Consider the following 19,896-nt stretch of genomic DNA (forward strand, 5'->3'; position numbering starts at 1 on the left):
AAAAAATTATTTGAATAATTTGCATGGTGTCCTAAAAGAGTTCCTCCCCTATGTTTGCAAATATGTCTCCTTCAATTCTTCTCTGATCCCATGAATCTAAATCTCTGTTTTTACAAACCTCTAAGCCATGCAAAGCAAACTCGGCTTGATCATTGTAAGTAGACTACTGTACACTAGAGATGGAAAAATGCTGTCAAGATTCCTTACAAAAGGCAGAAAAATCTATTTACTTAATCTCAGGATCAAACTTTCTGTGCTTGTTTTACAAGATTAAACTCTTTTTTTTTTTCTATTTGTGTTTTTGCACTATAAGGTGGCGGTGGGGGCTCACTTTTCATCAACTGAACATGTAAAAGGTATAGGAAACTTGCTGCAGGAGAAACTGACAGCCGTGAAAGGTTAGGCATCTCAGCTGCTCTGATCAAGTCCGAATCCCCATTTCGGACTTGATCAGAGATACCTTTGGGGGGAAAAAGGGTTATTTGCCACATTGGTGAGAACTTCTAATGTTTGATAGGTGTTAGATTATGGAAAACTACAGATAATTCACATAAAAAGGCCTTCTCTCAAACGGTTATATGCTTAACCCTTTATAGGGCAAGTTACCATTTTTGATCAATTGCATACCCATTATATTGGAGTGCCATTTTTCTTTTTCTCTCAGAGTGTTTTTCATGAATTTCTTATAGAAACACTTTTGTTATTTTTCATTATATATGTGGGCAAGTTGGCGTTTCTTGTTATTACATTGACATTCATTTATGCCATCAAAATATACATACTTTTTTAATGTACAAAGGTAATAAGGTCTTGACCTGGATTCCAATAACACACCCTCAAAAATGATCTATAAATTTGTGAAAATGTCTTAAAATAAGTGTATTTACCCTTAATTTGAGTAGGTATAAGAAAATCTCCCAGTTGAAGGAGCATTTTTATCCTTAAAATCAGATTATTTGATATTATGCACTTGAAATAGGAGACTGCATTTTTTCCCTTATTCTAAATGTAAAATTCCTTATTCCATTGGCAAAGTGTCTCACTTACCTGCTCAATTCAAGAAACATGTACTTATTTTAAGAAAAATTGACTTACTTAGAATTCAGTTTTTTTGCAGTGCACTCCTTGCTTGAAATGTAAATGTTTAAAGTATTTCACTGAATGCCCTATATTGTAACATAACCAGTCTCAGATGAAAGTACAACAAAAAAAAAAAAAAAAAACAAACATCAAACTGAAATCAAGGGACAAGTTTAAAGAAGGCAGATTAAACAACATCAGATTCATTTTAGATGCTAAATAGAAAAACAGTGACCCACTTGTTTTAAGCTGGTTTCTGATTCTGTAATGTGCGTAAACAGTTTTTGCGCTCACCGATTCTGAGGACTTGAGCGGAGCACAAACAGAGCTCCGCCGCGATGAAAACGTAGCAGAAGAGACTCTTTCGGTGCTCCATGATTTTCCAGGTAAACTTGTCTGGAGTGTTGGGACCATGACAGACCAAAAAGGCTTCTAGCCAAACCACGAACGGGTCACGGCGGCGCACAACCCAAGTTTTATTCCCAAACCATCCTGCGCATTGGTCCATCCATGGTTCAAAGTGCAGTGAAGACAATTATGTTGAAAAACGATTTTATAAAAAGAGAAATCTACAGATTTAAAGAAAATATCAAGATGAATATAAAACAAACAGTGGAAAAACAAAATCCAGCGAACTGTGCGCATCCAAGTGGTGCCAGCAGAGGAGCGCTGGGGATGTGTGAAGCTGAAGGAACGTTTGATGCCAGGTATCATCAAAATAAGATACAATAAAGCAGCAGCTTTACTTTTTTTCTATTTAGGTTTATATTTTACATTTTAATAACTTAATATTCGGCACTGATGATCAGTAAAACTTTTAGACACTATTGAGATTTCATCATGTTTTACTTTGCTAAATCCAGACAGGAATAAGAGTTCCAGTGATCAATTTATAAACCACACATCACAATTTAATTTTCCAATTGCATATAGGTGAAATCAGCTTTAAAAAAAATTATATAAAAAAAGTGATCTGGATGCTTTTACTTTGAAGGTCCGGGATGTTTGGTTCTGTTTGTGTTGAGTTTGGCTGCAGTGCTTTGGATTAAAGCACCAGATGTAGTGGCAGCAGTTCTCTTTGCACCGGTGCTGATGAGAGGTGAATAATCCTCAGGTTACAGAGCAAATTACAGATTATCTTCCTTTCTCTTTACACACAACCAACTTTCCCCCCTTAGTTTATCAGCTATGATGTGAATATTTACATTAAATCAATTTTGCTACAAAAATGTATGACTTCATATTTTTAATGTAAACCACGGATTAGAAGGAGAGTGAAAAAAACTCTTTGGATGTTTCTATCTTAACAGTGAAAGCCTTTTCAGTTTGGTGATATTCAATATTGACATTAGAAAAAGTCAAACACTCCAGGTATGCTCTCCTCAAGCATCCTCCTTATCAAGTCAGACCTGGCATTGCATCAATGTTTGTTCAATTCCTTTGATAAACGCTTCTAATGAATAGCTTTCATACATATTTAACACATTTTTTAAAAAGATGACTAAGTTCCAGCTTATCTGATGTGACTAAGCGCCTCTCAAGCATGTTTTGTGGTTGCCATGACCCTGATAACAAAGGCTCAATGTTTTCAGCTGTAGATTATTAGATATTTAGGAGATCTAGTCAAGTGATCAAGCAGCCTATAAGTAAATAACTAATCCATGTGCATGAAGGCTAATTAATTCTTAAATAATTCTTTAAACACACTTTTCTCACGTTTCCTTTGATATATTGCAGATGTTTGTTTATAATAATAAAACTGCTTCGTTCCTTTACCCAACTCACCCACTCTCTGTCAGCAATGCATATAGGGAGGCCTTGAAAGCTGTGAAATGCTGCAGCTAAATCAAATGTTTTATATTGCTTACCAAGAGATTGACATTTCTATACTCATATCTGAGTGTTTTTTAAGACTATCCAATGCAAACCAATAAAAACATAAGAGTATGATTAGGTATTTCTTCTGCACAATCTCAAAATGAATCAAGTCCTCTCAAAAAGAAAATTAAGAGAAGAAAAAAAAACTTAATTAAAACTAAAATCTGTTTTGGTAGACTGGGGTTGATGGCATCAAAAAACATAGCCAAACAGCCACAGTAATCAAATAAATGCACAAGAATTGGCTATGAAAACAGAGGTAAAATAGAAATCAATATAAAAGAAAAACTAAATCAAAAGAACTGAATTGCCTTTTGCACAATATAATATCACACATGTGGGAGCTCTTTTCTCTTTTGCAGGGGTGTTATTTAATCTTGCAGATTTAAAAATCTTACAATTTTTAAAAAGAGCAAAACAAATAGAAAAAAACTGCAGGTAAAAGATAGGGTGTTAAAAGTTCAGAGTAAACCTATTTCACTCTAAATGAAGGATTTACAACTATCCAGAGTGCAAATCAGCTCAAGTGTTGGAGTTAATAATCAGTGTAAAATGTGACAGCCATGCAGTGTAAATTTAACTCTACAGGGTGTTAATTACTTGCCAGTCTCTGAGAGTTCTTCTTGATTTTGACACTAAAACTCAGAGTCAAATTTACACTCATTTTGAATAGGACCAAATGTTATCTAAAACAGTTATATTCAACTCTGTAGGTGTTAAAGTGACACTGTTTTTTTTAACTATGTACCATGACCTGTTTTTTTATGCAGGTGATGAGCTATAGTCATCTAATAAATTAGGATATGCAATTAAGCTCATTTGTCAGATGCAAAAAATGCCTTCAAATAATAAGCACATATTTAACTTATTTTCAACTGTATTCATAAATGTATCTTAATATTCTAATCCTAAATGGGTTTTTTTTTCATAAGTGGGAAAACAGCACAAAAGGTTTAAAACAGTTTGTTTTTGATCTACATCAGTTTCAATTTGTGGAGATACTGGAATAGATTAAGGAATACAAAATATGACCAAATGCTTTGAATGGGTTCTCATTTATTAAGTTAGTTTAATTTTGAGCCTTATGATTTGCATTCCCTTTGCTGCTCTCCTTCAGCATAACAATCTTATCTTGAATATTTTTTTTTCTGACTGTGGTGGGAATTCCTTTTTTTAAATATTGGTTATTATTGTCTGACTTTCATTCATTCAGGCCTCAGAGCTGCAAGGCCACAAAATGTTTAAGAAAAAGTTGATTTTTATCTTATTGGATGTTTGGGACAAGACACTATTCCTATAACATGTTGCTGTTTAAGTGTCTGTAATTTGTTTTTACTTTGACACAACCTTCACAGCATTTCCATCATTTCAAGTAAGGAAGACAAACTGCCTAGATCACAACAGGGCTGGACATCATGCTGGGAGGGCTGTATGTTGTCTTGTTCTGATTTTACTTGCAAAGTAAAGTAAAATGCCTAATGAGTGAAATCCATCAATCTCTGTTTACTTCATAATTGAATTAACTTTTTTCCAAAACGAAGACATGTATGTAAAATTAATAGCAAGTTATACAGAGAAAATTTGGCAGCTTTTATATTTTCTGTACCTCCTGCATTTTTATGTTGTTTTTAATAAAGAGCTCTACTCTCGGCAGGGTGGGTTAGATATCGTGCATTTATGCTGGGGCTAAATTATTATCATGAAGCATTTCAAGAAAAGAAAAAACAAGAATACTGAGAAAATTTATTTTCACATAAAAATGATAACGCTCCACAGTTTTAGGTACAAAGAGTTTCAAAAGTACAAAGGTGGGGAGTCAAAGAGCTTTTCACAGAATATTCCTCCAAGGCCTGGTGATTGTATCTCACAGTCAGAAGTCTTTCTCAGATATCATGAACCAGTCAGCAGTCATCCAAGACATCAGCATAGGAAAGGGGTTACAAATACCTAAATCCATCTACTTCCATATCCCTATGAACCACAGTAGCTATGCTTTCAACTTTGCAGTTCTGTGCACTGTACATAGGATTCACAATGAGTACTTAGATGTAATAACAGTGAAACAGCACCACCTGGTGGAATATAGAAGCATTGCAGGATTGTGAAGCGGATGCAGGCAGTGACAGGATGTTAAGAATTTGTCTGCATCTGGTAAGGTAGATAAATTGACACCTCAAGACTCATTTCATTCAACGGGTAAAAAAAGTTGATGGGTTATTATTTTAGGGACTTTAAGCTTAAGCGGATTCATTAATCCAGTGTAGGACATACTATTCAGCTAAAAAAAAAAAAACATCATTAACTACCAAAATAGAGGAATAATCTATCTTAATATAATAAAAGATGTGACGGGCATAGATGATAGCTTTATCAAGTTAATTTCTGCCACCAAATACAAAGTAGTTTGTAACACTGGGCAGAAAAATGTAAACATTAAAAAGTTACAGTAAAAAATTTTCAAAAAGGCAATATTAAATAAATGTGAAAAAAATGCTTTTCATAGCGGTTTTTAAAAAGTATATTATAGACAAAGTGAGCTTCACAACATTTTTTGCACAACAGGAGAACAGCACTATTATTACTTCTAACTATATAGTGATGTGCAACTGATATTAATTTAGAACAATTTTAAAAAGCACAATAAAGCTAGTCGGACCTCACTTTTATAAAGCAGCCATTCAGCTAACATACCCTGAAGGAAAGCTCAGTAACACACAGCCCTTAGGTGGTCAAATACAAATGCAGCTTTTTGAGTCAGAAAAATATATATAACACCCACATTCCTGTGTTGAAAAATAGACATTTTTTGGTCAGAGAGTCACAGTTCAGTGAGGACTTCTCTTGGGTGTTCGGGGTGTGTGTGATGAGACGGTAGCTGCCTGTGTCTACATACGATGTGCTCTTGCAGTGTATGAAGACACACCCTGTTTATCATGCATGTACAAAAAATGCTCTTATATTTAGATGATTGCCAGTAGTTTGTGAGGGTACAGTGTGGGCTCTCTGCTGCAGTTTTAGAAAAAGCGGTTCTGGTTGAAACTTTAGGGGGTGCAAGATACTGCAGAGCATCTTTTGGGAAGTTTGGATTGTCAAAAAGGGCGAGGTTCAGTAGAGTGGTTAGGATCAAAGATGACTTTACACTTCCTCTTAAAAGGATGTACCCAAATCTATATTTCTCACAATTCTGTGTTTACCTTGCAGTTTTTTTTTTTTTTTTTTTTTTTTACATCCAGTTTTTTTATTGGGATCTCTTAAAATTGTGAATATAAAGTTAGTTTATGAAATGGAAGGAAATTTATAATTTGATAAAAAAAAATGGAAGTGTAGCATTTTTATTCAGCCATTTCTACCATGAGAATCCTAGTTAGAAGGGTATTGAACCATTTGCCTTTAATTACCTAATTGGCAAAAAAGAATCCTATGAAAGCATGAAGGGATCATTAAAATAAAGCATCATGAAGACCAAAAAATAGACAGCAGCCAGGCTGCGATAATGGAGAAGTTTAAATGTGGAATTGGTCTGTGTGTATGCATTTGATCTAAAATTCACCAACTTTAAGAGCATAGATCAGCTGCAAACCAACCACACCTAGACTCTCAATTTAATCTAACAGGCTCAAAAGGAGAAAATTAATTAGAAATAACGAAGAGGTCCATGAGAATTCTGAAAGAAATGTTGAGATCCATATCTCAGATAGGAGGTCCCATTAGCAGCAAAATAAAGTCTTTAATGAACTATGGTTAGGGGAAAGCTGCTGAGGAACAGATGAATAAATGTCCCTTTTAAGGTTTCGAAGAAGCGAAGTAGCATAAAACGAGAATAGAAAATGAAAATTGCCTGGTTAGTAGAAAATAAAACTAAACTATTGGATTCATGCTGAATGAAACCCCACTAAAAGAGAAGGGACAGGGAAGCTCATCAGCAGTGACTAATTGAATACAGAACCTTAACCCTGGAGTTATGTAGGATAGAATTTACAAAGTGCTGACTCTGGTGGCTGAACAGAAATGCCCTCTTCATTTTTCATTATTTACATTTTTAAAAATGTCATAAACACTGTAGAATTTTCCTTCCACTTCACAATTATACACCTTTTCATATCCATCTAAAAAAATCCCCCAAAAATACCTTGAGTTGGTTGTAGGGTGCAAATGTGAAAAACCTTAAAGGAAACAAACTCTTCTGCAAGTTACTGTATCTAGTGGAAGACCTTAGTTTTTCCTCTTCTTTCTTTCTCCTGCAAAATGCTATCAAAATATATCGCTGTCACACCCTTTATTAAAGACATCCCGCCTCACCCAGATATCATCTTGGTCCTTGCTTGAGTCCTTCTCTGCAGCACACTGCTGCTTCAAAGGTCCGATCTTTGAATAACGGGAGACAGAGAGACCGCAGGATGCGAAAGAGTCTGAATCTTCCTTTTTCTTAGTTTGTTGCGCTTTTAAACTCAGTTCGTTCTCACTGTCAGACTCCATATTGCTTTTCAAGTTGAGTCCTTCCACTCCTGCCTCTAGGGAGTCTGCTTCTGACGACGGGGATCGAAGAGATTTACAGTACTCATCGTCATCGCTCAAGATGTCAGTCTCCTTCATCTGTCTGCTATCAATGCCTTCAAAACGGTCCTCATAGCGCCCCAAATTGAACTGCTCTTCCACCCATCGATCCGTGTCCTCTGCCTGAGGTTTATGAGATGGACAAGGTTCATGCTGATTGGACGGCGAACTGTTATTATTGCCATGTAAAACCAGGTCAGCATCGATAGTGATGAGGTTCTTCGTCAGGCTTCTGCGGGTTAGAGTTCGTGATGGAGCAGAGGCTGAAAGCAGAAAAAAAAGAAAAACACACATTGAAGTTTGCAAAGTATTGTTTGATGTAATAAGAGCACTAAACCTACAGTACCTGCTCTGTTCATGAGAGGCCGCGCTCCTTTGAGGGCGCTCAGGCGTTTGCCACCAAATGGAACGTACTTCTGGTTCAGTGGCAGAGACTTTGTCTTCAGAAGCTGTCTTCTTTGCTTCTCCCTAAGAATAGACTGGACCACTTTTAAGAATTCCTTTTTACTCTCTGGAGAACTGAAAAGAAAAACAAGAAACAGATGGACTTGAAGTCTTTTTTATCAACTAACAGAAGCCATTACTGCAAATTAATTTCTTTTACAAAAATATACCTGCAGCACAACTGAAAGGTTGTTTCAGGTCTCCCTTCAGATTCAGACCTTGTGTGAACTATTTCACAAACTGCTGTGGCTTCAGAACCTGAAAAAGAAATTATACATGCTTACATTTCAAGAGTCACTTATTTTAAATAAAAAAGGATTACTCCATTTACCATATGCAAAGTACAATATTAGTTTTGGAAGCAGTTAAGTGTAGACTAGACATTAAATATTACTTATTTTCCTCCCTACAGTATTCTGGCAAAAAGATATCAGGTTAAAAATTTTCAGTTACACACCCATTAGCAAAATAAACACTTATAAAATATACACTTCTTCTGCTGTAAGCGTAACTTGCTTTGATTAAAGCGAGATCTTTGTTTAAAGAGGGTTTTGCTAAACTTAAAATTAAACTGGAAAGACATTTAGGAACCCAATCCTCAGCAAAAGCCTCCAACCCCCACAATGTCCCATTCTAAGAAATCCAGATTATCAACAAATCAACTTTTCTTTCATCTATTTATGATCCATTTATTTAAGGAGAAATCTGTTCTGGCAAAACACAAACCTTACTCAAAAGTACAGAAATTTGTGTTTTAATTTACCAATTTTATGGGAAATGCGTTTCTGGGTTGAGGAGTGAACAATGTGGGTTTCACCCATTAAAGTTGCCAAGTGTTCTGTATAGTTGTCCACTACTAGTTAATAGGAATTTGACGTCAACACACAGCAAAGCACTTATTTGTTCCAAGCAGACACTTTTTTAAATGGAAATATGGAAAAAACTAAACCCCAAAATGCAATTTTGGACATATAAAAATTCATTTTTTTAAGTAACTGACATTTTCTCTGAATTTTTTTGTTTTCAAATCTATTTTTATATTAGTTTATTTATTTATTTTTTTCATGATCTTTTTTTTTTATTTCTGTTTTTTCCTACATGAGTTTATAAGATTTTTTTTTTCAAATTTTGCTTCACAGAACACATTAAATAAAAATAAAAAATAAATAAAAAGAATTAGGTCTAAAGGTAAGAGTATATTTTAAAGCTAATGGTGCATCTTTTACAAGCAGCCAATTGTTGACCTACTTGCAGGAGCTCTAACTTGCAGTGAGTTTGTTGCAATCATGTGTCTGAAGCGGGAATGATCCCTGTCCTCAGCCACAGACGTACGATGGGATCCTCCCTGAAAACAACAAATCATATAAATGATTGAAATTATAAACATGGCAGTACATTGCAGTACAATGACATGACAGCAGAGAGCATAAGAGAGCCACCTTCTGGTAGGTATCAGACTGTAAATGTGCACAGAAGTGTAAATACAGTAAGCCCAACCAGCAACCCTCACTACCACTTTTTTGCAGTCTCCATTTTTGGCTATTTTTTTTATCCATCAATAAAGCATGTTTTTTTTGTTTCTCTTAAATCAAAAAAACATTAAAACAACATACTGTGGGTTTATTTGACAACCACATTTGTCACATTCCATTATTTATAAAATAGATAGTGCTTAGAATAATGTGCATATCTAAAGCAAGTAGATATTATTTATATATATATATATATATATATATGTGTGTGTGTGTGTGCAGTTTTTTTTTATTATTATTTTTTTATTATATATATATATATTTTTTTTTATTATTAGTATTTTTTTTAATAGTAATCCTTTAAAAGGTTTCTATAATTAAGGTTCCTTCCTTTCACTTCCTCCTTGTTCTTTAGGGAAAAAAATAGTAAATCCAAGTAACATTAAGCCAGCAATTTTTTTCCAGTCGCTGCAGCATTTTGAGTTCTGAATAATTTACCACACCTTCTAAAGAGCAGTTGAAGAAAAAGGTCCATAAAAGATCACACAATAACATCTGATAGTTAAACTATTATAAGGTATTAAACTTAACCTACAACAACTGATTAAACTCAGGTTAATATGTGACAAAATGTTACAGAAGGTTGTTTCCTGATTACAATTTTATTAAAATACGAGACCATAAGAAATTATGAAACCTGTTCAAAATTATATTGCAACCCTGAAACTTAAAGATATTTTTTTCAAAATGTCTATACCAGTAAGGTTGACAACGTTTCCTTAATGACTGAATTGCTCACAAAACCACAAATGTCTAAGCAGCACTAAATGGACAAATAAATTCTATGACACAATTTCCACATATATAAAAGAGTCTGCTGAAGTTGATCCAAAACGCTGCTGCCCATGTTCTCACTAGAACTATAAAAGTAGAGCACATCAGTCCAGTTCTGAAGTTCTTCCACTGGCTCCCTGTAGCTCAGAGAATAGACTTTAAAATCCTTCTGTTAGTCTATAAATCACTGAATAGATCAGCACCTCAATACATAACAGATTTGTTGTCAGTGTATCAACCTCCAACATTACTCAGGTCTTCTAGTTCAAGCCTACTCTGTGTGCCCAGAACTAGAACCCAATGCAAAGAAGCAGACTTTTGTTCCTATGCTCCACTGATCTGGAAAAAAAACTTCCAGAAGACTGTAAAAGTACCAAAAGCCTGAGTTCTATTAAGTCAAAGTTAAAAAAAGAGTTATTTTAGAACTGCCTTTGACTGTTGAAGTTTAACTGTCAACTGAGGTATTATTAGTTTAAGGTTGTGCTCAAACAATTTTATTTGTCTTATACAGTTTTTAACCTTTATTTCCTTTGATTCTTCTTTTATTTTTATTTTATTTTATTATCTAATTATTATTATTTACATTAAAGCACTTTGAAATGTCTATATACTGAATTGTGCTATGCAAATAAACTTGCCTTTCATTTACTTGCCTTAAAAATCCTTCATCTGGGCATTTTGGAGCAGAGTGAGATTTGACAGGCAGAGATTTACAGCATAGAAATGGCAAAATAATAAAACTGTGCCTTCTGGTGCATAATTTTATTTGTCCTGTGCATGTAGGTTATTTTTACTCTGTGGTATGGCATGAACTGTATATATCATATATTCAGGAAACAAAGCATTGCCCAAAAGTCTGCTTAAATCTGACCAAACGCTGCTAATTCTGGGACCTTTTTGCTCTTGCTGAAAGAGTAAAAATCCTTCTCTGCTTTTTATATTTGAATTATTGATGCATTGTTAGATGAGCAGGAGAAATCTGTCTGCATATTAAAGAGTAGGAGGACACCACTCACTAAGCTGTTTGCTTGGTGGCATCAACAGCAATGACTTTTTGGTGGTTATAAATAGCAGAACTCAAAACCAGCTTGCTCTAAAAGTACTGAACATGTTCATATTAAATGAATAAATAGGCATAAAAAATGCTAAAATGGTTGGAAGTCACAGTAAATGGAGGGTGGTGGTTGAAGGAGTCAGTTCCTATGTACTGTGGATTCATTATAGGATTCAAACAATTCCGGTTTCAATATTTACATTTATCCTTGTCTTCAAATAGCCAAAACTGCACATGGAGTATTAATTTCAATACAAAGGCCTCAGTTATGTCTCAGTTTTTTGGGAATTAAATAAAAAAGTATTAACTTTGCAACATCCAATGTTTTTGGGCAGGCGTGGAATTTATCATCTACAAAGCATATCTTTTTAATTATACCCAACCCCTCCCAAAAAACATAAAACTTGGAGTACTTACAATTTTTTTCCTGTGTTTGGAGCAGTTTTTGTAGACAAACACAACTGCTGTTTTAAACACTGTAAGACAAAAGCCAAAAAAATAAGAGCATAGCGTGAATCAAAGCGCATTTCATTATATTATTTAATTCATTGACTGTTTGATATAGGATAAAAAAGGGAAACTTTTATTAGCATTAAAAATGGAATAAAAAAGAAATTACTTGTATATGAGCCAAAAATAACCAAATATTTATTTTTTTTTTTTTTTTTTATATTCCAAGATCGGTCAGAGCAGCTACCTCTACTCATCATAAAAAAAATCCATTAAATATGTTTATCTAATATTCATTAAAAAGAAATCATGGTTTTTAATTTTTGTTTTATTTTATTATTTTACATCTGGACACTTTAGAGCTGGTTTACCACATAGAAGAGGCTAAATAATAAAGCAGTTATTCCTGCTGCATAGACCTTTTTTTTGTCCTTTACCTGTGCTATGGTATTCACTGCATATTTTATACATTCAGAAAAAAAATGATCACTCAAAATTCTGCTTAAACCTTACCAAAAGCAGCTAATTCTGGGTCCTTTTTGCTCTTGCTGATATGTGTTGGAGCATTCATCCAAACCACTGTTGAATGCAGCAGCAGATCACCCATTGAGAGATCAAGCACCTTTATTAAAAAAAAAATAAAAGAAATCAAATTGTTTTTAATTTGGCAAGTCATAAAATACCAGTTTGGTAACAGAACAGAATAAGTTACCTCTTTGTTATCTGCTGTCTGCTCATTAATGAGCTGATCAAAAACTGCTCCATACTCCTCGTGAAGCTTTTGCATCTCATTGATGTGACTCGCCACTGTGTTCATGGCTTTCATTGCAACTGGATGAGACAGAAGTTCATTAGATGTGTCCTAATCAATTACCGTTCTAAACAGTGAGGGGCATACATTATGTGAGACCGTTTCACAGTGTTAAAAGGTGTTTAGAAAATAAGAAAAGAAAAAAAAGCATCATCTTACCATCCAGGTGGTAGTGTTCTTCACTCTCTTTGTCGGTGAGAGAGTGGAGTTCTCGGAGCAGAAGCGGGTATTTCAGCACTCTCTGGATGGGTTTGATTAGGTAAGACTCCAGAGTGGATGAATGCTGCTGTCTGGGGTTTCTCTCAGCCAGGAAAGCTTTGAACTCTGGGTCAGTTTTGGCTAAAAATAGTGGAACAAGAGGTATTTTTTAATTGTACAGCAAAAACCACAAATAAACTGTACAAGGCAATAAACCATAGCAGTGCTACAGTATGTCATCGTAAAAAACGTCTGAGATCTGCAATTGTGCTCAACACTGAGGAGGACTGTTTGTTTTGTTTTTTTACCTTTTGCCAAGACCTTGGGAACTTTAGTGTGGCTGGCACAAAACGCACTGTAGATCTTGAATCGATCAGCGTAGTACAGGAATGACCCACCCAAAGAGAACAGCACCTTCTGCAGAGACAGGCCAGCACATAAAACATCACCTAATATGATTCACATTTTTTTTTATTTGGGTAGTCTAAAAATTTGTTATTGCAAACAGCCATAAGAATTTCAATGCATCTTTGATGTAGCTATAATAAACCAGATGATTTGAGTAAATAGAAAGGGCTTCATTTGGAAACTTATTATTTGATTCGATACAAATTCTCCAACTTTTGTGACACAGATTATATTCCAGAGGGTTTCAAATCACAAATATAGTCAAAGGGATTGGCTGATTGGCCCTAGTTTAACACGGGAAAAAACAGCTATCTATAGGAATAGCAGCCTCTTTGGGATTAATAAAGTAATTTTGAATTTAAATCGAATTGTCTTAGACAGTAATTAACCAAAATTGCAGAAATCCTCTGCTTGAAGGAAACTTGCTTTGCCTGCTCATCAGATCTCATTAAGCTGTGCTGAGTGTGGTTTTTGTAAATGTTGTTTGCATCACTAAGGGTTCATTTTTCTGGCTAGTTCTGCAATAATTTGTTTTTTCTTTTTTTCCATGTCTTGGTTATGTGTTTAAACCCTGAGAGTTTTCCCCTATCAAGTCAACTCAAGTGAAATTTCTTAATACGGCATTTATCAATTTAATGGAAAGGTTAAAGAACTTCTTTTATTTGAATACTTCCACTTAACTAACAGAATATGAAATATTAAAGGAAAATACACAATAATTGTGTCTAGATGCACAGTATTTATGATGTAAAAAAAAAAAGTCTTGTATTTGTTTTCTTAACCTTTTCACTTATTCTGTTATTTTTATAAACTTTTTTAAGGTCCACATTTGTGTGTTCACTTTTGCTATAATCTTTTGCTGCTGCTTTACCATCACAATTTCCCCATTGTGGGAGAATAAAGGGATTTTTTTATTTTCCTATTCTATAAACATTTGCATTAACTAAAAGAAATCTTACAATGCAGGAAAAACACATCCAAAAGATTTTTTTCAGTTTGTAGGGAAAAACAGTTCACCTTGAACTGGTCCACCCTCTCCAGTTTGTCCAGATCTGGAACCAGCCTGATTCCATCCTCTAGTGTTCGCAGGAACTCCATCTGGAATTCCGCCATCTCTTCGAGGTTGCCAAATAAAATATCCAGCTTTAAACAAAGAATGAGAATTCGGTAAGTACTACCATATAAGGATTCAACTTGCTTTGCACAGTGAACCTTAAAAGCTGTCAAATAATTTTCCCAGCCCATTCTCTCCCTCTATGCCAATAGAAAAAGCAAGAAAACAGGATGGCTGCCATGGTATACAAAATGGACCTGTTCTGTGATATGATTTAAGAGTCAACAGAAATCCCAGTCTTGCAGAATTGTTGTGAATTTGACCTTTGAATTTGACCTTTTTTTCTTTTTTCAAATACTCCTCAACCTGTGACGCTTAAAAGTGATGAATTTCAATGTCCATCTCCAATGCTCCAATACACTATTATGTCTAATCCTGATTTGTAAATTCATTTTTTTATTTTTTTTTTGGCAATAGAAAACATAGCTACCTAGAGTTTCTTTATGTTTTTTTAATTTGCTTCAATGCATCTACCAAAAGGTATCTTAATATCTGCAAACATATCCTGAGCGTCGTTATTCTTGCTATACAATAAGAAGCTTGTGAGTACCTCATCCTGTGATAGGAAGCTCTCTTTCTGTAAAGGTTTCAAGTAGCGCTCTATAAGATAGAGCAGGTCCTGCAAAATATAAGAAACAAGAACAAGATTGGTTGACAAACAGATGTTTAAATAGGCAAATGGAATTTAATATTTAAGTGTACAGCTTAAAATGGTTTTTAAAAGAGTATGGCAAGTGGAATGAGAGTAGAACTGTTGCAAACGCCACACCCAAGTGGTATGTGTACAGTTATGACACACAGCCAACATATTTGAGAGGCTTGACGGATTATGAAACATTACCTCAAACAAAAATTAAAAAGCAGGACTCACTTTGACATACGTCTTCTCCGTCTCCACCACTTCAGCGATCACTTTGCGCAGTTTGTCAGCGTGAGAGAGTTGCCGCTGGGCTGCAGTGCCGGCAGCTGGGGCCAAAGCTGACACTGGGCTCGGTGACAGGGACGATGAAGACGAGGAGGAGGAGGATGACATTGGGCACTCCTGGGTATTCATGTCATGAAGATTGCGGCAGAAATTAGTGACCTGCTCTGTGCTCTGCAAAAAGAAATATGGAAACAATACAGGTTTACACACCTTTGACTAAACGGTCAATACTTACTGTCTCTAATGTAGAAAGTAAGTATTGACTAAACATAAGACCTGCAAATTATAGACAGTATATATTACAAATAACTTATTTGTATATGTATATTATATATATACATATACATACATACATACACAGTATACATGTTTTGGGCACTTAAAAATTGTCCTGTTTGAACTAAACATTTGGAGGGAAAAATTATTTGTGCTTTGATGACCATTTTTTAAGTACGGTAAATAGATAACATTTTTAATCAATAGCAGGGAAATTCTTTTGTAAAGCACACTCCAGTAAAAAGACAATTCAAAGTGCTTTACATGAATGTAACAGAAAAATAAGGATAAGGATGCTGAAAAAGAGTGCAGTGGCATTAAAAAAAGAAGACGGACAACAAACTTCAATAATTTTTCATAATTAGGCAGATCTGTATTCAGTCCTCTTAATTAAATAACATGTAGAACCATGTATTTGAACCTTTTTTTTTTTTTTAGATAGACAAAAAGTGTCAGTTTGAACAGAGTAGAACATATACAAAAATGTAACTTACACTCTTACCACAGATTCATCTTTAGACTTGTTTTGGAGTTTTTTGGGGGACATGAGTTCCAACCTAATGTGCTTTAATCCAAACCTTTAGAATGTAGCTGAACTGATCGCCCTCTATTTTCTGACATATTTCTTAACTTTCTTGACTTTAAGGAATCGTCCACTTGTCATGTCTATTTCTACCTTAATTTAAGGATTAATAACAGGATGGCGTACTTGCTGAATTATTTTCTCTTTTTCTTCTCCAAACACAGGGCACTCAGCAACACATATTTTGTCTTCTTTGGTTTATCGAAAAGTTTGATGACATTAAGCAGTCAACATGTAAGTTGGAATTTTTGCTTCAGTACACAATAATCCTAATACTAAGTACCTTAAACAACTTATGATTTTAACTACATTATATTCAAATTAACAAATAACACAGACAATCTTTCAGAAAATTAAAAGCTGTAAAAATTAAACAAAAAAATTCAGAATTTTCTAAGCTAAATAAAACCTACATGACAAAAGCATCTCTGTGGCACCAAACAATGAGCAAACCGAGACCAAGCAGAATCAAACAGGTGTCCTGCTGACACTAATCACAGGTAAAGAAAAGGTAAACACACACATTTCCTCTGGCTCTACACTGCCACCCTGTGGTCAAAAAATCTAACTACATAATATACGTACAAATAGACCACACTTTTTAGATTTTATTTAATAAAAAAATTAAAAAACAAATAAAAAAAAAACAAATAAAAACATGCATCCTTGTGTGTCACTTCGATAACCCTGTGCTACATATTGTTGGCCAGGTCTATAAAAACCTCACTAAACTACACTGGAGGTTCTGAATGCATCATGACAAGACGTGCAAAAGTTCAAGGTGGATGAATATTTTTGACAGAGAATGTGGCCGTACATATACTGCAGTTGTGAAATCTTGCCAAGAGACTCATACTTAGAAAAATTCCATACATGAGTCAACTTGTCCAGTTTAAGAAGCCTTATCCCCACAAATAAAGAAAAGCCGCTTTTCTCTCTATTAAGGGATATTTAGCTGACATTTCATTCCAGCATAAAGCCCAGTAATCCTTTATAAATAAAAATGGTTCTTTACAACATAGGAAAAGATGATCAAAGGAATGCCTGAGATTCATCAGAAAGATGTTTTACCCACAGATGTTCCCTTCACAGGCTTAAGGGCGTCTAGGTAAAACATTAATGCAAGAATGAATCTGCAGCCTCCTATCAACTTTCATAACAATAGTGTGTAATAACAAAGCTCCTCTCTGAACAGCCTACCTTGCACAATAGTTGCTAGTTCTAGACCCTGAAATGATCATTTTCTGTAATGTTTAAAGGCACTTTTTAAAATTAAAGTTACATTTTAAGTTTTTAATGACCTCTAAATCATGGACTGTACATAAAATAAAGAAAAAGTAGACTTTTCCTCCTAGATTCTATTTTAATGGTTTACAAAAAAATTATATATATATATATATATATATATATATATATATATATATATATATATTTAAATGCTACAAAACAACATATAGAACTTATTCAGATTAAGCAGTTTAAACCTTGAGGGCTTCCTTCATTTTATGCTCTGTCTGTCTTCCTTGGACATAAAAATAGTGCTTATCTTAAAGGTTTCCATGGAGTTTATATGCATAAACATCTTTTATTAATTTAATTTCTTCTTCCAATCATCCCAACACTTAAAATATTTTTCTTATTACTGAGTTTCTAATTTGTAAAATTTGGCTTATATCACTAAACATAAAAAAATACGGAAAATGTAAGAGCCATAGTTTCAATATACAATAGTTTATGTATTTAAACAAAGGTAGTGCAAAATTAATTAAAATTTTGATTGCATTTTTACCATCAATAAAACATTATTCTTTATATGTTAAAATGTGTAACAGCCTTAAAGAAGAAACGTCATAGATAAATTCAATTCTGTCACAAAACAAATTAAAAGCTGTTCAAATAATTTAAAAAATAAAAATAAATACTCACACAACATCCCACCCCAAGTTACAAAAACAAGTGAGTCGCTTAATAAATTTCCTCCAAGTAAAGACAATCCTAATTTTTGCCCCTCCTTAGTTTGGTATGATTAGCTGTTAGTGTTATTTATAAAACTTTATCTGTAGATGTAGACCATATAAAATGCCCTATTATTACACAACATACTCTGGTGATATTTTTTATTTCCATAACTGAGAGTTGTGCACCCTACTTGTTTGTTTTCTGACTGAATGACTTGGAGACAGCTGAGACAGGTTTCGTCTCTGCCAATTACACGGCTTGTCTCCTTTAAGGCTGCAGCAGGACAAAACAATTTTTCATTGTGGTATTCAAATCAGTTATGCAACACTGCACTTTTCCATACAGGATGCTGTGGACCTTTACATGGAGTCAAGAAGCACAGATTTAGGCCACAAAAAGAACGAATGCATGTAGTAGTAAAGTACCACAATAAAAAATCCAAAAATACCTCAACAAGGTTAATAATAATTGATACAGCTCTAAGTAAAGTTTTCTAATGACTAAGCCATTCATTCCACATTTAAAACATCAATAATATGATTAGTAATGTAGAGGAAAAATAATTTCCGAAGAATTGAGATTTGAATTATTTCATAAAATTCAAATTAATGCTTGGAGCCAATAACTCATTTGAGGATAATAAATATGATGTAATTCATAATTTATTGCATTGCTTTAACCTTATATCATTTTCCCTCCTACTTACAAAGATAACAGGCTTGTCGCTCAAAAATGAGGTGTAACTGTCATGATCTTGGCACTGATGACTGTATTATTGGTTCATTCCTTCCACCTTCTACTTAAACAGTTTGGTCCCAGCCATCAGTGCCAGATTTTTCGAGTCGTAGATGAGAGTTCTCTAGCATACCCAGTTTGTTTGTTCTGATAACCTGACTAGTTTCTGCCCTTGGACCTCTGAGCTTGCCTGCCCCTGTTTTGATCTGTTTGCCTGATCTGTCTCCGGACCCCTGCTGGATCAGGCCTGCTTACGACCTTGGATCTGTCTTCTGACCCAAGCTTGGATTTCCTTACAGTACCTCTTCAGACCTCTGATTTGACTTCTCCTTCTGGAAACTCCTGCTCTCCCTCATCTGCTGGCTTTGCTCATCAGCTGGCTCTGCAGCTTTCTTTGCTTCGGCTCCTGGAACTCTCTGAGTGCCGTCTGTCTCCTGCTGTGAATAATCATCCGGCTGGATTCCACTCCTTCCTCTGGGCTCAGACTGAACTTTAAAACCAGGTTTGTCACTCACATGCTTGTTATCACCCTCCGTCAGAGTTTTGTGGTCACTAATCTGTGTTTTCCCCTCTAGAGAGATAGCGGCCTTTTTGTTCTAGCTGCTGAGTCGCAGATTCGTCAAGCACTCAATAAATACTATCAGAAATCACTTCAGTCTGTCTGCCTGAATTCTGGGTCCAAGGTTCTGGTTTCTGAGACATGGTTCTGACATTACTTGAGGTCACAGGTTGAATTTAGAAAACATTTGCTTCACAACAGAAACACCTAATATTCCATAATCTCAGACTTATATTAATAAGTAAGTAAAGTTTATTTCTGTAGCGCTTTTCACAGGCAAGAGAAAATCACAAGGTGCTTTTCAGAAGAAATACTAAAATACAAGACATCTGGAATACAAATAAAATGAAATCTAATACAAAACAATAATAATAAAAATGTAAACAAAATCAACATGTGGTCATAAAACAATCCTCTCACTACTGATGTTAAAATACATAAATTATCTTCTATCATGGGAGGTGAAGGATGCATGCACACACACCCATTAACCCTGCAGGGAAACCGGGCATGGATCGATACTTGGATGGTAGATTCCAAAGGGAACAGATGCCAAGGATAA

The 19,896-nt window shown here is 34.7% G+C and overlaps 2 protein-coding genes across 4 annotated transcripts in view; both read right to left on the reverse strand.

Annotated features, from left to right (window-relative positions):
* Positions 1-1,717, reverse strand: part of LOC107087906 (glutamate receptor ionotropic, kainate 1-like) — a 46,282-nt gene extending 44,565 nt beyond the window's left edge. For all 3 annotated transcript variants that reach the window (XM_015379746.1, XM_015379744.1, XM_015379745.1), the window contains exon 1: positions 1,375-1,717. In XM_015379746.1, coding sequence (XP_015235232.1) covers positions 1,375-1,588 — 214 coding nt within the window. In that variant the 5' untranslated portion in view covers positions 1,589-1,717. The remainder of the gene's footprint in view (positions 1-1,374) is intronic.
* A 4,443-nt stretch (positions 1,718-6,160) lies between these two features.
* LOC107087930 (T-lymphoma invasion and metastasis-inducing protein 1-like) overlaps positions 6,161-19,896 on the reverse strand; it is a 73,674-nt gene continuing 59,938 nt past the window's right edge. The window contains exons 18-29 of the mRNA XM_015379785.1: positions 15,169-15,393; positions 14,848-14,916; positions 14,201-14,326; positions 13,084-13,192; positions 12,737-12,916; positions 12,479-12,597; positions 12,280-12,388; positions 11,734-11,792; positions 9,205-9,301; positions 8,127-8,214; positions 7,859-8,031; positions 6,161-7,775 (exon numbers count right to left, since the gene is read on the reverse strand). Coding sequence (XP_015235271.1) covers positions 7,210-7,775; positions 7,859-8,031; positions 8,127-8,214; positions 9,205-9,301; positions 11,734-11,792; positions 12,280-12,388; positions 12,479-12,597; positions 12,737-12,916; positions 13,084-13,192; positions 14,201-14,326; positions 14,848-14,916; positions 15,169-15,393 — 1,920 coding nt within the window. The 3' untranslated portion in view covers positions 6,161-7,209. The remainder of the gene's footprint in view (positions 7,776-7,858; positions 8,032-8,126; positions 8,215-9,204; positions 9,302-11,733; positions 11,793-12,279; positions 12,389-12,478; positions 12,598-12,736; positions 12,917-13,083; positions 13,193-14,200; positions 14,327-14,847; positions 14,917-15,168; positions 15,394-19,896) is intronic.

The sequence above is a fragment of the Cyprinodon variegatus genome, unplaced genomic scaffold (assembly GCF_000732505.1).
Source record: "Cyprinodon variegatus isolate N-32 unplaced genomic scaffold, C_variegatus-1.0 Scaffold199, whole genome shotgun sequence".
Taxonomy (NCBI): Eukaryota; Metazoa; Chordata; class Actinopteri; order Cyprinodontiformes; family Cyprinodontidae; genus Cyprinodon; species Cyprinodon variegatus.